Raw genomic sequence first — 16,843 nt, forward strand, 5'->3', positions numbered from 1 at the left:
TACAGCAGCTGTGTGTGTTTTCTGTGTGGCCACACTCTTCTGTCTTCCCAGACTACACCGGGTCTAGAAAAACATGAAGCCAGCCTTGCGCTTGCCAGTTCCTTTGCCTCCTATCTGCTGGCAGATCCCAGGATCCACCATTGCAGAAGGACTTTTCACACTTTCTGTACTTTATCTGGCAAACTTCCTCCCAAACATAACTTTTGCTTTATCCCGGCTCTGCTCAAGGGAGCTTCTTTTCAGCATCAGTACTTCAGAGTGACCCTTCTGTACTGGGGGTTAGGGGAGGGCACTTTCCTGGGAATTGTTTGAGATCTGCTGCCACTTGGCCTCCTCAAAATTCCTTGCCCAACCTCCATGTTGCCTCCATGTGACTCTGCCTGCTATCACTGACATAGGACAGCACTTAACTGATACTTCAAGTTGATTGATTTTCTTTCCAGTCTCCTAGTTTTGCAGAGCATGGATATTTTTGGTGCTTGTTTTCAATTTTCTTTGTCTCTGTCTATGCCATTGAGAAGGAAAAGAAGAATATTCTGATGGAGGCAGTGGCCATGTTAGATTTGTCACAAATACTTTTAATGTGTGCTTTGATTTATTTTTCTACCCAGCTGAAGTCAGAAATGAGCTGACATATGAAGTGAAAGAAGCAATCTTTCATCACCCTTCAGTTAGCTTTAAACCTTTTTATGTGATTTTCTGCTCTGAAGATTTGTGTTAAATTTTCCTATAACTGTTTTGTTAAACACTTCTAGATATGCCCAATGAGCGGTTCCATTGCTTTCAATGATTTTATAATTGAAGCTCAAGGATTTAGTTGTTTTTTAGAATTTTCTTGGGCTGGACATAATTTGGACAATAACAACCATCATTAGACTCCCACTTTACTGTTTAAACTTTGAATTGATTATAAATGACCATATGAGAGTAATGGGACAGAGAAGGTTGAATTTCACATGAAGATGTAAAAACCAGAGTGAAAATATATTGTCTCTGATTTCAGTATGTTCCCTTGCAGAGAAAAGCCATGTGTGGATGTAATATAGATGCACTTTTATATTTCCAATTCTAGTCATTTCATTTATTTGCCATCTGGTTTCTTAGTGTTTCTAATATACCTCTACATCTATTTTTTTTAATAGCAGTCATCATTTTTCTTCAGGAAAAGTAATATTTTTTTTCTGTCATTTTTATTCCCACTTTATCTTCTTGAGGCATTGAAAGTTGTGTGTGTAAGTAATAAGTTTTGTAAAATGCAAAAAACTGCACACGTAGAAATTATTTTATTTGAGTCTCTGATTTCTATCTGCCTTTATCTTTCATCTATAGATCCACCTTTAGGCATATGAATGGATGTGGCTTATTTTTATACTGTATCTTTTATTCTCAGCGCATTGAAAATGCAAGCCTGGCTCCAAATTAAGCAAAATCATACATCTCAATGGACATGAGTTTGGGTGAACTCTGGGAGTTGGTGATGGACAGGGAAGCCTGGTGTGCTGCAATCTATGGGGTCACAAAGAGTCAGATACGACTTAGCGACTAAACTGAACTGAACTGATAACATCTGTATGTGGTTCAACTTGACTCAGAGGCAGATGGATCAACATGGTAGCCTTATAGCTTCTCTTTTACTTGATTGCACCTTTGGAAAACAGCATAGAACTGTGTGGTGCTTTTTTTTTTTTTTTCCTTCCAGATGTTTCTGGGTTTTTCTTTCACAAAGTATACTATGGTCTGATTGTGTTCCCCCAAAACTCACATACTGAAAACCTGATGCCCAAGATGATGGGGTTAGGCATCACAATGAACTCTCATAAATGGAATTAGTGCCCTCAGAGAAGAGACCCCACAGAGTCTATGGGGTCCATTCTGCTATGAGAGGACACAACCAGAGCTCAGTGACCTGAAAGAGGGCCCTAACCTGGTCTTGGAATTTCAGCCTCCAGAAATTTATTTCCTGTGAGAAATAAATGTGTTGCTATTTCTAAGCTACTAAGTCTGTCTGGGGCTTCCCAAGTGGTGCAGTGGCAGAATCCACCTGCCAGTGCAGGAGATGCAAGAGACCCGGGTTCAATCCTTGGGTTGGGAAGACCCTCTGGAGGAGGAAATGGCAACCCACTCCAATATTCTTGCCTGGGGAATCCCATGGACAGAGGACCCTGGTGGGCTACAGTCCATGGAGTCACAAAGAGTCAGAGCAACTGAGCACGAGCTGTCTGTTGTATTTGGTTATAGCAGCTCAAATACATTAAGGCAAGGCTATTAGTTTAAACATGTAACATGGAAATCAGTAAGAATGTGCTACTTTATGTTCATTCATCTTTCTAAAATGCACTCTCAAAACCAAGATCATTTGAAGTTAGGAAGATTTTCCTTTTCATTCATCTCTCTACTATTGGATTCCTCTTAATCTTTCAGTAAAAGTATTTTCTAAACTGGTATTTAAAGTGAATCAGGTATATTAAGTTGCTTTCAATTAGCAACCCTAGGCCCTTACGAGAAAACTAACATATTTTAAAGTGTGTTGGTCTTTTTTAAATGAAAAGTGTTCATATTTTTAGTAGTAAGGTCACGCTGCTCAGTCAAAGTTCAATCTATTTATTGTACATAATTTCACCTACTTACAGTGAATAACATGAGAAATCGCTGCAGTCATTAGAAGTGATGAACGTTTCTCTGTGCCATATGACTTCCTTATCTTTGGTTAATGGTAGTGCTGTCCTTGGGTCATTTTGTCAGGCCACAGGAGGCCATGGGTACCTTCATGCTGGGCTCTCTACTGTGTTCATATATGTTCTGAGGAAGGTGCTGCTGATGGTTACTCTAAACCTAAGGGACAGGCTTTTATACCTTATTCTATGCACTGAGAAAGTCTCATAAAAATTTAAAGGAGTTTGAAGGTGCAAGCAGATAAATGGATACTCATAGGAATAAAGGCCAAGAAGAACCTACATAACAGGAATTCTCCAGTGGTCCAGTGGCTAAGACTCTGTGCTCCCAGTTCAGGGGCCTGAGGTCCAATCCCTGGTCAGGGAACTAGATCCCACATGGCACAACAAAGAGTTCTCATGCTGAAACTAAAGATCTCACATGCCGCAATGAAGACTGAAGATCCTGAGTGCCGTAACTAAGACCAAGGACAGCCAAAAAAAAAAAACCACGAAAAACACGAGCTTCCCTGATAGCTCAGATGGTAAAGAATCTCTTTTCAATATAAGAGACCCAGTTTCAATTGCTGGGAAGGGAAGATTCCCTGGAGAAGGAAATGGCCTGGAGAATTCCATGGACAGAAGAGCCTGGTGAGCTACAGTCCATGTGGTTGCAAAGAGTCAGACAGAACCAAGCAAAAAAAAAAAAAAGAAAGAAAGAACCTACATACCACTTAGAATAGCAATAAATGAAATGTGAAGTCCAGTGACATGAATGTGAGGTCCCAGTCCTCAGTGTTCAATAGTTAACATAAGTGTGGATTCATATCTGCCTCTTCCAGGTGTGTACTTCTTCACCTTCAGCATGATGAAGCATGAGGATGTGGAGGAAGTGTATGTATACCTCATGCACAATGGCAACACGGTCTTCAGCATGTACAGGTAAGTGGTCTTTCCTAGCGTAGGTATGCACGCTGCCATTGTTTGCTCAAAGGATAGCCAATGTCAGGACGTGAATAGGATTCAACAGAGACCAGCACAAACTTTGTTATCCAGAGCTCCCATACACAAGTACATGGTCAGATTACCATTACTCTTTGTGGGGCAGTGAATCTGATAAACTTGAAAACATGCAGGTTGATAAGAGGTCTTAAGTTGATTACTAGCAACGCTCATCATAACTAATTATTTGCATTCTTTTCTTAACTCTTTCTTTCCTTCTCTCTCAGGCTTTCCTTCTCTCTCAGGCTTTCCTTCTCCTTTCCTACTCTCTGCTCCGTTTGCCTAGAGTTTAGCTCTCTTGATGGCCTTCTCTATCATCCCTGAAGCTGGCCGATTAAGAGCTGGGAACCAGTCTCCCTCTTTAGGCTGTGTTGCAATTCTGATGTTTATCTTAGCAACCTGGCCCTAAGGCTCCTTGGAGAAAAGTCCATATAAAAAAGAAAAAATGCACTTTGCTCTGATGTAAGCTTAAGATGTTGGAGAAGGCAATGGCACCCCACTCTAGTACTCTTGCCTGGAAAATCCCACGGATGGAGGAGCCTGGTAGGCTGCAGTCCATGGGGTCGCTAAGAGTCGGATACGACTGAGTGACTTCACTTTCACTTTTCATTTTCATGCATTGGAAAAGGAAATGGCAACCCACTCCAGTGTTCTTGCCTGGAGAATCCCAGGGACGGGGGAGCCTGGTGGGCTGCCGTCTATGGGGTCGCACAGAGTTGGACATGACTGAAGTGACTTAGCAGCTTAGCAGCAAGCTTAAGTTGTAGAGAAGAGGCAGAGAGCCAACACCTTTCCCATAATTAAAGAAATGGGTGTTGAGAAACTGTGAAAAACTTTATGTTTGCTTTTTTTTATTTTTGATGATTTGTGGGGATTGCCATCTTTTTTTTCTTTTGGAACCTGGCCTCTAGTAAGATAGTGTATTTGAAAAGCCAAAAGAGAAAAGATGAGTTAGATAGGTGAAACTGCTACAACAAAGAGATCTAGAAGACTGTGGCTTGAACATATTAGAATTCTATTTTTCTTGGCTGGTTCCAGGTTGGGGAGCAATGGGGTTGAAAGAGAGGAGGAGAATGTGTGGAAGTTGGATGGAGGATTGCTCCAACAGGTTTCTGAGGGATGTGGGCTGGTAAAAGCTTTTCTGCCATCTGTAAAACTGACTCCCAAATTTGCACTGGTCATTATCATTGCCATAGTCAGAAGGTGGAAAGAACAACAAGCTTTGATGCATCAGACATTCTACTCCAAGTCACCACATTTTCCCAGATGGTTTTCTCTAACATGACAGGGATCTCCAGCTTTGAAGCCCACAATATCTATTTCCTCATTGCTCCATCCCTGACCATGAGCTGATGCAACATGTTTTAGTTTGGGTTAGGGCAGCACACTTCTTTAGATACAAATTCTATTGTTAGTTAAGGTGGATTGAACTGCTCTAACATTGACCCAAGGGCTTGAACATGATAGAAATTCCTTTTCTTTTCATGCCACAATCTTCAAGCACTCAGGTTTCAACAAAAGGTTTCCAAGTTCATTCTGGTCATTATCATTAGCATTCCACACAGTCGTAATGAGGAAGGATCAAGGGGGATGGTTTGTGGGAGTTTTACTGGCCAGTTCTATAAGTGGCACATGTAATTTCTGCTCATGTGTCATTTAGAGAATTTAATCCAGATTATACCTAAATGTATGGGACTCTGGGAGAGAGCGGGGATAGATTTTGGTTAAGATCTGACTGTTCTCTTCAAAGACTAAGTAGTTGGTGCATTTTCTTTTTCCTTTTAGCTATGAAACAAAGGGGAAATCAGATACATCCAGCAACCATGCAGTGCTGAAGCTGGCCAAAGGGGATGAGGTGTGGCTGAGAATGGGCAATGGCGCTCTTCATGGGGACCACCAGCGCTTCTCTACCTTTGCAGGCTTCCTGCTCTTCGAAACTAAGTAAAACTATCAATAGACCAGCTCCACTACGGGGAAGACTTATCGCTGAGATGGTGTTGTCATGATCCAAGGGATTTTAGAGTTGATGGCTCTACATGTTGTATTTAAAAACATTTTTATTGGTTACATTGCTAATCACAGTACAGGTACATCAAAAATGTGGGATGACTCAGGGGCTCAGAAGAATAAACCACGAAACAGTCTTCCCAAGAGACCTTGACTAATATACCCAGCAACCTTTATTGCTCTTTTCTAGGCACCTAAAAGGGAATTCCCCTCTTCATACAGGTTAGAAATGATTGTTCCCATCAGAAAAGTCATTTGCAAAGAGTTTTGGCTGCTCTAATAACAGCTTTCAGGAACCCTTGAGGTTTGGGTTTCCTTATTCTTTGGAGCATTTCAGAGAATAGGGTGCAGTGATTATGGTGGGGACAAGAAAAGAATAGGGGGCATTTGCCTGGATCAAGGTACGAGAAATATTTGTAAAGTCTAAACTGGGGAGTAACACTTTGATCCAGTGGGTCAATATTCATGAATAAAGTAGATATTTTTTAGTAATTTCAGATAGCTTTTAGATAGCAGAAGTATTCACAATGCTCACAAATAATTGACTCCTTTTTAATAAGGATACTGCTATAATTAAATCTTGACTTCTAATAGCATTTATTTTTGGAAATAGAATTTTCCTATGATCCAAAATTGGACTTATTAGGTCAGATTATCAGATGGACCCTTTTTCCATTGGGTTTCTTGCATAACAATAGAGCTCTGTTGACTCTGGCCGGCAGTGAGTGCAGGTTCATATTGTGCAAATGTAATCACCTACTTTTCTGTCCGCTTAGAAATTAGCCTAATATTCTTTACACACACTGGCATGGAGTATTTAAGAATTGTAAACCCAGTCATATGCAGTCAAACTGATGTGTACAAAATATAAGGGCATTTCACTCAGCAGACATATCATAAAATTGCTTAAGCTTTTTAAAAATAGAAAATAATATGGGAATTTCCTGGTGGTCCAAAGGTTAGGACTCAGTGCTTTCATTGCTAGGCCTGAGTTCAATCCCTGGTCAGGGAACTAAGATCCCACAAGCTGCATAGTAGGGCCAAATTTTCTTTAAAATCTGTGTATTTTAAAAAGTTATATGACTTCTTTGATTACCATATTTAATCCATTTTCATGGAGCAGCCATTCAGCTAGACTTTTGCCTATTCCTTTCCCAAAATCAATTCTGAAAGGATTAAATTTGCCACGAAAACTATACTCATGAGAATGTGCCATAAATTCTGATGATAGAACCCCAAATGAGTTCACTTTAAGCAAAGAATTATTGGAATATGAATTTACCTTGATGTTGAATCATATTTAAAATGCACTACAGAGATGTCCATCTAACAAATATTACATAATGAATTCCCTTAGAAGTAACAAACCCTTAAATTTATTTTCTGTTACAATTTGAATATTCACAAAGGCTTTTTAACTGTAAATTTACTTGTATTTGATTACCCCCCTATAGCTAGAAATGGAAATAATGAATGAGAGCTACCCTGTTAGCTAATTTAATGTGTTCCACATTCATGTCAGTCTTTGACTCTTTCCTTTTGATCTTCAAATATTTTGAAATTCTTCCTGAATCCATATGCAATGCTATTTTAAAGTGAAATGGATATTAGCTCTAAGGTGCTTGACAGTAATGTCTTTGTGATTTTGTGTATATTTTCCCCGTCCCACCTCACCCTGGTATGGGGTCATGGGGTTGAAGTTTATTTTTACCAAATTTCAAAACTTTCCTTGAAGTGCATTGCCAATAGGTAACTGAATGTTGCATGTTTTCCAGAAGGACTTTATATCTAAAGAGCATGCATTACTAATAAAGTGATTTAGAGTAAGATATTGACCTGGCTTTAAATAAAACTGAGGTAAGAAAAATGTAATAAGTATTACATGGAAATAAACCCACTTTTGTTAAATGTACTATTTTAGAATGTTTTTAATTAAGTTGAATAATCATGTAATTATAAGTCAGTATAGCATTCGGTCCCATCACTTCATGGGAAATAGATGGGGAAACAGTGGAAACAGTGTCAGACTTTATTTTTCTGGGCTCCAAAATCACTGCAGATGGTGACTGCAGCCATGAAATTAAAAGACGCTTACTCCTTGGAAGGAAAGTTATGACCAACCTAGATAGCATATTCAAAAGCAGAGACATTACTTTGCCAACAAAGGTCCATCTAGTCAAGGCTATGGTTTTTCCTGTGGTCATGTATGGATGTGAGAGTTGGACTGTGAAGAAGGCTGAGCGCCGAAGAATTGATGCTTTTGAACTGTGGTGTTGGAGAAGACTCTTTAGAGTCCCTTGGACTGCAAGGAGATCCAACCACTCCATCCTAAAGGAGATCAGCCCTGGGATTTCTTTGGAAGGAATGATGCTAAAGCTGAGACTCCAGTACTTTGGCCACCTCATGCGAAGAGTTGACTCATTGGAAAAGACTCTGATGCTGGGAGGGATTGGGGGCAGGAGGAGAAGGGGACGACAGAGGATGAGATGGCTGGATGGCATCACTGACTCGATGGACGTGAGTCTCAGTGAACTCTGGGAGTTGGTGATGGATAGGGAGGCCTGGCGTGCTGGGATTCATGGGGTCACAAAGAGTCAGACATGACTGAGTGACTGATCTGATCTGATCTGATCTGATGGTTTTATCTGGGGAGTGTGTAATTTCTCGATTCTGTCTCACTGCAGCAAAGATTTGAAATGGTAGACTAGTGTTACAGCTTGGTTACAGCTCAGATTTATTTGGCAAGCAAAGGAAAATACATCCATGAGGCATGAGGGCAGGCCAACCCAAAAGAAGAGAGGGGCTCAATTTTGGCTCCTCTTTTTATGTTTTTTCTCCTCTCCTTGAGCCTGCCCTCTGTAAATTAGGCTAGCCAGGAGGGCTGTTTGTTTCACCTGAGGTTCTCACTCAGGTCCTCAGATTTTACTTTGTTCCATTTTCGTGGGTTTCTTCCTTTTTTTGTCTTTTAGCCACTGCCATTTTGGATTCCTTTCTCCTATTCTAATTATATAACATTCCCCCCTCTAGAGATGGGAGGCCCAATTCTTTCGAATAGGGGCATCAAGGTCTCTCTGGGTACTTCCTGCTGAGCTGGGATGGTGAGGGGCTTTGGGCCTCCCCCTCTTGCTAGTCTCAAGCCTCAGAGTCTTTATAGTAGTGTTCATCTAAGGGTGAGTGATATTTTCTGTGGTCGGCTGTAGTTTTATATATCCTTATTGAACTGTCACTGCATGTTGTAGCTTGTTGACCTGGGCAGAGACAAAATGGGTTAGACAGTTGATAATACATGGAGCAATCATAAGCAGCATCAATATGGTGATAACAGGGATTAGTAGGGGCATTAGCCACAACCAAATTCCCCCTCGTCAGGAGAAGGATTTCCCAAAGTGAGATTGTAGCCACCCCGAGAACTCTCCAGCTCATTCTTTGAGATCCTGTAGGATCTGAATGTTTTCCTTGAGGACCATGAGACTTTCTTTAATTTAGCTGGGTGTATTTACCCAGAAACAGGACGTCTCATTCAAGATGGCTCAAGTCCCTCCTTGTTCAGGGATCAGATCTGTCTCCTCTCTATTTTGGAGTACAACACCTGCCAAGCTGTGTTGGCTCTTTAGAGCTATCCTAAGATATCTTATCCCTGGAAACTTAATTTTGGGGGTGCTCATTAGAATGGCACTCATTTGTAGTCTTGAATAGGTATCTGAGAGCTCCCAGGGGCTCACAGGTATATTGAGTGTGCTGTTATGTTTTCTTCCATGGCTTGACTCATGAGTAGTGAATCCAGGAGTCTTGTCCTGGTACCTTGACTTCTGTGGGGATAGAAAATACTAAAGGGTAGGGGCCCTTCTGTGTGGGCTGGAGTTGAGCCTTTGGGGACCCATCTTTCCAGACTTTAATTAGAACTTGAGTCCCTGGAGCATAGTGGCTCTTTAGAATCTTTTGGGTCCTGGTTGACACCCCACAAGCATATATCTTGTTGGAATTGCCCAGTGGCCATGGTATAAGACTGGAGGGTCTGAGCCTCTGGATCTAGGAAGAGGTCATTGACATAAACAAAAGGTCTCCCATATAGCATCTCATAAGGACTAAGACCAACCTGTTCCTTAGGGGCAATATGGGTGCAGAGGAGAGCTATTGGTAAAGCCTCCTTCCATCTGAAGGAGGTCTCCTGGGTTATCGTTTTTATTGCTGATTTTAAGAATTGGTTGGTTCTTTCTACTTTTCCTGAAGACTGAGGCCTCCAGGCACAATGGAGGCAAGAAGTAATGCCAATGTTTTAGAGGCCCCTTGGGTGACCTTACAAGTAATGATGTCCCACTCTCACTTTGTAATGACCCGGGCAGACCAAATCTCAGAATGATTTCATGGAGCAATATTTTTACCACCTCCTCAGCCTTCTCAGTCCAGTGGGAAAACCTTCCATACATCCTGTGAATGTACATATCATGACTAGGAGGTATTCATACCCTTGAGAAACTGGCATCTGGGTGAAGCCCATCTGCCAGTCCTCTCCTGGGTAGGTCCCACACTGTTGGATGGGCTGGGCCAGCTGGAGTTTTTGAGCTCCTTGGGGGTTGTTTGATTGGCAAGTAGGAGAAGAGGAGACTTCTTGCCTTGTAGTTGTTTGGAGGCCTGTTCCTTTGAAAGACCTTTCTAGTAATCTTCGGAGGGCCTTCTCCTCTAAATGAGTGGTGACATGTAAAGAATTAACCAACTTTCCACTAGACGGCCCCAGGCAGAAAAAGGAGTCCCTCCTTTTGGAACCACCCCATATGATCCTCTTGAAAGCCCTCACTCTTAGCTTTAAGAATCTCACCTTCAGTATATGAAGGAGTTTCTGGCAAATTAGTCTGTGGAACTAAGGTGGCAATGCTTATTAGGTCATTGTTCTGTAATGCTGCTCTCTTAGCTGCCTGATCAGCTGCTTGGTTCCCTCATGCCACTTCCATGCTCTCTTTATGCTGTCCTTTACAGTGGGAGACTGAAACCTCAGCAGGCAGATGGACTGTCTCCAGGAGTCTAAGGATTTGATCACCATACTTGATCGGGGACCCTTGGGTGGTCAAGTGGCCTCTTTCTTTCCAAATAACAACATGTGCATGTAGCACCAGAAAGGCAGATTTGGAGTCAGTGTAAATGGCTACTTCTTTTCCTTTTCCCAGCTCTAAAGCTCAAGTCAGGGCTATGAGCTCAGCCAGTTGGGCTGAAGTACCTGGTAGCAAATGTTTAGCCTCTATGGTCTCAAAATTGGAGACTATTGTATATCCAGCTCTTCTTTTTCCATCCAAGACAAAGCTGCTTCCATCAGTGTACCAGATTTCCTCAGGATTGGTCAGAGGATCTTCTGACAATCCCTCTCAGGGTTTTGTCCAGTGGCCCAAGGTTTCTAGGCAAGAGTGAAAGGGGAGAGAGCCCTCGGGGGTAGGTAGGAAGGTAGCTGGGTTAAGAACCTCACAAGGGGATATAGTGAGGCCTGGATTTTCCATCAGCACTACTTGATATCTGAGGATCCTTTGAACAGACATCCATAAATGGCCTCTCTGATTCAGGAGTTGTTTCACTTGGTGGCTAGTAAAAATAGTTTGCCCTCAAGGGAGAGTTTTAAAACATCTTCTATCAGGACTGCAATAGGTGCAAGATTTCGAAGGCAGGGAGAGGTCTCTTCCCAATAAGCGAGTAGGACACTCAGGGACCACCAGAAACTGGTGGGAAAATATTTGTCCACCCCAGCAACAAAGTGCTCAGGTGAGTGTTTTTGTAATTGTTTTTCCTGTAGCACCCAAAATGGTACAGGTTTGAGAGGAGAAGGAGCAGGAGGTCAAGATAGAGTAAGTAGCAGCCTGTGTCAGTCAAGAAATTCTCAGACCTACCTGCCACATCCAGTTGCACCCTTGGCTCCAGCCCCTTGATGGTTATCTGTGACAGGTGGGCTGGCTATAGTGGGCCACTTCAGTCCTGTTGAACCATCATGAGGGTAGGCTTGATGCTTGACCTTGAGGCTCTTGGCTCCCAAAGGCAAAGTGCTGCCCAATGTCCCATTTGATGACATTTGTAGCAAGCCATTTTAGGAGACTTGTCACAGTTTGGACACTCTTTGGCCCATTGTCTGGCCTGTCTACAGATTAGGCATTTGCCTCATGCCTTATCCCTCAAGGACTCGGGATTTGCCATAGGAGGCAAATCCTTGGAGGGCGGCCAGCATCTGAGCTTGCATTGTCTCTTTCCTTCTCTCTGTTTCCTGGGCCTTGGCCTCCCTCTCCTGTTCTCTGTTATAAGAGGTATTGGTGGCTGTCTGGACCATCTCATCTAAAGATGGAGCAGGGCCCTGCTGCTATAGCTGTTGTAACTTTATTCAGGTGTGTGATGCACGTTGGGACAGGAATTTGTCCATTAAAATCACCTGTCCCTCATAAGAGTCGAAGTCCAGATTGATAAACTTTTGGAGGGCCGCTTTTAGGCTTTTGAGAAAGTCAGTGAGGTTCTTGTTGGGCTACTGAGTTATTGCTGAGATAGGGCACAGTCCCACAAGTAATAGGCTTCCTTCTATTTCCATGGGTGGACTTCCTTAAGGGTGAGTCTTTCTTAAGCTTATCCTACCCAGTACTGTTGCAACTTGACAGTCAGGAGTCCCTGGGTCAGAGTGCAGATTCCCCAGGCAGGTTGAGGCATGACAGCTTCCTGGAGATTGAATCCCCGGGTAGGTCAAGGCATGTCAGCCTCCGGAGAATTGGGTCCCTGGGCAGGTCGAGGCGTGATAACCTCCCAGGGACCAGATCCCTAGGTAGGTCAAGGCAGGTCAACCTCCTAGGACCCTGAGCTGGTGGATCCCAGAGCAGACTGAGGCGTGACAACCTCCCAGGGACCAGATCGCTAGGCAGGTTTAGGCAAGTCCACCTCCTGGGACCCCCAGGCTAGAATTAGGTATCCCCAAGGTCTCCCAACTGAAACCACAATCACAGAAACTAACCAGTCTAATCACATGAACCACAGCCTTGTCTAATTCAATGAAACTAAGCCAAGCTGTGTAGGGCCACCCAAGACCGACGGGTCTTAGTGGTGAGTTCTAACAAAACATGGTTCATTGGAAAAGGGAATGGCAAACCACTTCTGCCTTGAGAACCCCATGAACAGTATGAAAAGGCAAAAAGATAGGACACTGAAAGATGAACTCCCCAGGTCAGTAGGTGCCCAATATGCTACTGGAGATCAGTGGAGAAATAATTCCAGAAAGAAAGAAGAGACAGAGCCAAAGCAAAAACAATACCCAGTTGTGGATGTGGCTGGTGATAGAAGCAAGGTCCGATGCTGTAAAGGGCAATATTGCATAGGAACCTGGAATGTTAGGTCCATGAATCAAGGCAAATTGGAAGTGGTCAAACAGGAGATGGCAAGAGTGAACATCAACATTCTAGGACTCAGCAAACTCAAATGGACTGGAATGGGTGAATTTAACTCAGATGACCATTATATCTACTACTGTGGGCAAGAATCCCTTAGAAGAAATGGAGTAGCCAAAATAGTCAACAAAACAGTCTGAAATGCAGTACTTGGATGCAATCTGAAAAACAACAGAATGATCTCTGTTCATTTCCAAGGCAAACCATTCAATATCACAGTAATCCGAGTCTATGCCCCAACCAGTAATGCTGAAGAAGCTGAAGTTGAATGTTCTATGAAGACCTACAAGATCTTTTAGAACTAACATCTGAAAAAGATGCCCTTTTCATTAGAGGGGAGTGGAATGCAAAAGTAGGAGTAACAGGCAAATTTGGCCATGGAGTACAGAATGCAGCAGGGCAAAGGTTCATAGAGTTTTGCCGAGAGAACGCACTGGTCATAGCAAACACCCTCTTCCAACAACACAAGAGAAGACTCTACACATAGACATCACCAGATGGCCAACACTGAAATCAGATTGATTACATTCTTTGCAGCCAAAGATGGAGAAGTTCTATACAGTCAGCAAAAACAAGACTGGGAGCTGATTGTGGCTCAGACCATGAACTCTTTATTGCCAAATTCAGATTTAAATTGAAGAAAGTAGGGAAAACCAATAGACCATTCAGATATGACCTAAATCAAATCCCTTATGATTGTACAGTGGAAGTGAGAAATAGATTTAAGGAACTATATCTGATAGACAGAGTACCTGATGAACTATGGACTGAGGTTCGTGACATTGTACAAGAGACAGGGATCAAGACCCTCCCCAAGAAAAAGAAATGCAAAAGAGCAAAATGGCTGTCTGAGGAGGCCTTACAAATAGCTGTGAAAACAAGAGAAGCAAAAAGCAAAGGAGAAAAGGAAAGATATACCCATTTGAAGGCAGAGTTCCAAAAAATAGCAAGGAGAGATACAGTTTTCCTCAGTGATCAGTGCAAAGAAATAGAGGAAAACAATAGAATGGGAAAGACTAGAGATCTCTTCAAGAAAATTAGAGATACCAAGGGAACATTTCATGCAAAGATGGGCTTGATAAAGGACAGAAATGGTGTGGACCTAACAGAAGCAAAAGATATTAAGAAGAGGTGGCAAGAATACACAGAAGAACTGTACAAAAAAAGATCTTCATGACCCAGATAATCACAACAGTGTGATCACTCACCTAGAGCCAGACATCCTGGAATGTGAAGTCAAGTGGGCCTTAGGAAGCATCACTATGAACAAAGCTAGTGCAGGTGTTGGAATTCCAGTTGAGCTATTTCAAATCCTAAAAGATGATGCTGTGAAAGTGCTGCACTCAATATGCCAGAAAATTTGGAAAACTCAGCAGTGGCCACAGGACTGGAAAAGGGCAGTTTTCATTCCAATCCCAAAGAAAGATAATGCCAAAGAATGCTCAAACTGCTACACAATTGCACTCATCTCGCACGCTAGTAAAGTAATGCTCAAAATTCTCCAAGCCAGGCTTCAACAACACGTGAACCGTAAACTTCCAGATGTTCAAGCTGGTTTTAGAAAAGGCAGAGGAACCAGAGATCAGATTGCCAACATCTGCTGGATCATCAAAAAAGCAAGAGAGTTCCAGAAAAACATCTTCTTCTGCTTTATTGACTATTCCAAAGCCTTTGACTGTGTGGATCACAAGAAACTGTGGAAAATTCTGAAAGAGATGGGAATACCAGACCACCTGACCTGCCTCTTGAGAAACCTATATGCAGGTCAGGAAGCAACAGTTAGAAGTGGACATGGAACAACAGACTGGTTCCAAATAGGAAAAGGAGTACGTCAAGGCTGTATATTGTCACCCTGCTTATTTAACTTATATGCAGAGTACATCATAAGAAACCCTGGGCTGGAAGAAGCACAAGCTGGAATCAAGATTGCCAGGAGACATATCAATAACCTCAGATATGCAAATGACACCACCCTTATGGCAGAAAGTGAAGAGGAACTAAAAAGCCTCTTGATGAAAGTGAAAGAGGAAAGTGAAAAAGTTGGCTTAAAGCTCAACATTTGGAAAACTAAGATCATGGCATCTGGTCCCATCACTTCATGGGAAGTAGATGGGGAAACAGTGGAAACAGTGGCTGATCTTGGGGCTCCAAAATCACTGCAGATGGTGACTGCAGCCATGCAATTAAAAGACACTTACTTACTTGGAAGGAAAGTTATGACCAACCTAGACAGCATATTGAAAAGCAGAGACATTACTTTGCCAACAAAGGTCCATCTCGTCAAGGCTATGGTTTTTCCAGTAGTCATGTATGGATGTGAAAGTTGGACTATAATGAAAGTTGAGAGCTGAAGAATTGATGCTTTTGAACTGTGGTGTTGGAGAAGACTCTTGAGAGTCCCTTGGACTGCAAGGAGATCCAACCAGTCCATCCTAAAGGAGATCAGTCCTGAGTATTCACTGGAAGGATTGATGTTGAAACTGAAACTCCAATACTTTGGCCATTTGATGCAAAGAGCTGACTCATTTGAAAAGACCCTGAAGCTGGGAAAGATTGAAGGCAGGAGGAGAAGGGGATGGCAGAGGACGAGATGGTTGGATGGCACCACTGACAAAATGGAGATGAGTTTGAGTAGACTCTGGGAGTTGCTGATGGACAGGGAGGCCTGGCGTGCTGTGGTCCACTGCGTCACGGAAAGTCAGACACAACTGAGCGACTGAGCTGGCTGACTGACTGAACAACAACAACAAGGGCATTTGCCATGTGTCCCGAGGATATCGAGCTGTGTGCTGCTGCAGCTGGCAACTTTCAACATCCCCTGAGGTGAATTCAGGGTGGAAAAGGAGACACTTTGTGTTCCAAGGAGGCTAGAGGAAGATGTCTTTAAACAGCCAAATATTTACAGGGACTGATTTCATAATCCCAGTCTCTGCATTTCTTCATATCTAGGTCATCAGGTCCTTATGACTAGCAGAAAACTTTTGTAATGTAAGTGCTTAACTTCACTGAACTACCCCTTCACCAAAATCTTACATGTTGACCTTCCCAGACTACTTCTTTGGAGCAGTCTATCAGAGCTATCTGAGGTGCTGTCTCCCAGGCTGCAGTCCTCATTTTGCCCCCAAATAAAGTTTAACTCGCGTCTCTCACATTGTGCTTTTTTTTTTTTTTTTTTCAGTCAACACAACCCACCACAGTCATGGTTTTAATTTTAATGATCCCATCCTACGTGTCAGTGGGAGACCCTTCAATTTAGTACCTCTATCCTTCTGACTCAGACTCAGGTTCATGTGAATCCCTCAGAGATGGGCAGAGGTGTGTGGAAACTATGCAGATTTCTATCCTAATCAGTCTTCCACACTTGACCTTGAACATGATTCCAGCAGCCTGAGTCCTGTCAATTGCCTGAATTCAGCTTTCTCACACACTTACGTGAGTTTTACTTCATAGACTTCCAGTGAATTCTTTTGTATTCAAGCCAAGAATCTCTGTTGATCTAATAGGAAAGAATAGAAATGGGGAGACCAGTTAACACAATATGGAGTGCAAAAGTAAATTCAGAAAAGTGGGTGCAATGTAACATTGTTTGTGAAAATTAAAACCATAATTATTGTATATAAATAATATAGCTATAGCATTCATATGTGGACCATATGTCAAAATCATGGGAGTGCTTGTGCCTTGAACAGTGAGGTGAATAGGAGCAATGCTAGGTAGCTGCAGGTGAGCATTAAAGGAGACTTAAGCTTTGGAAAGAGTTGAAAGTAGCTGACTTTTGATCGATTC

At 42.4% G+C, this 16,843-nt stretch overlaps 1 protein-coding gene across 3 annotated transcripts in view; it reads left to right on the forward strand.

The window, feature by feature from the left end:
* Positions 1–7,572, forward strand: part of C1QTNF3 (C1q and TNF related 3) — a 32,511-nt gene extending 24,939 nt beyond the window's left edge. For 2 of the 3 annotated variants that reach the window (XM_005221604.5, XM_010816812.4), the window contains exons 5-6: positions 3,494–3,593; positions 5,439–7,572. In XM_005221604.5, the coding sequence (XP_005221661.1) occupies positions 3,494–3,593; positions 5,439–5,598 (260 nt within the window). In that variant the 3' untranslated portion in view covers positions 5,599–7,572. 3 annotated transcript variants of the gene reach the window in all.
* The last annotated feature ends 9,271 nt before the right edge of the window (positions 7,573–16,843 follow it).

This window comes from Bos taurus, chromosome 20 (assembly GCF_002263795.3).
Source record: "Bos taurus isolate L1 Dominette 01449 registration number 42190680 breed Hereford chromosome 20, ARS-UCD2.0, whole genome shotgun sequence".
NCBI lineage: Eukaryota > Metazoa > Chordata > Mammalia > Artiodactyla > Bovidae > Bos > Bos taurus.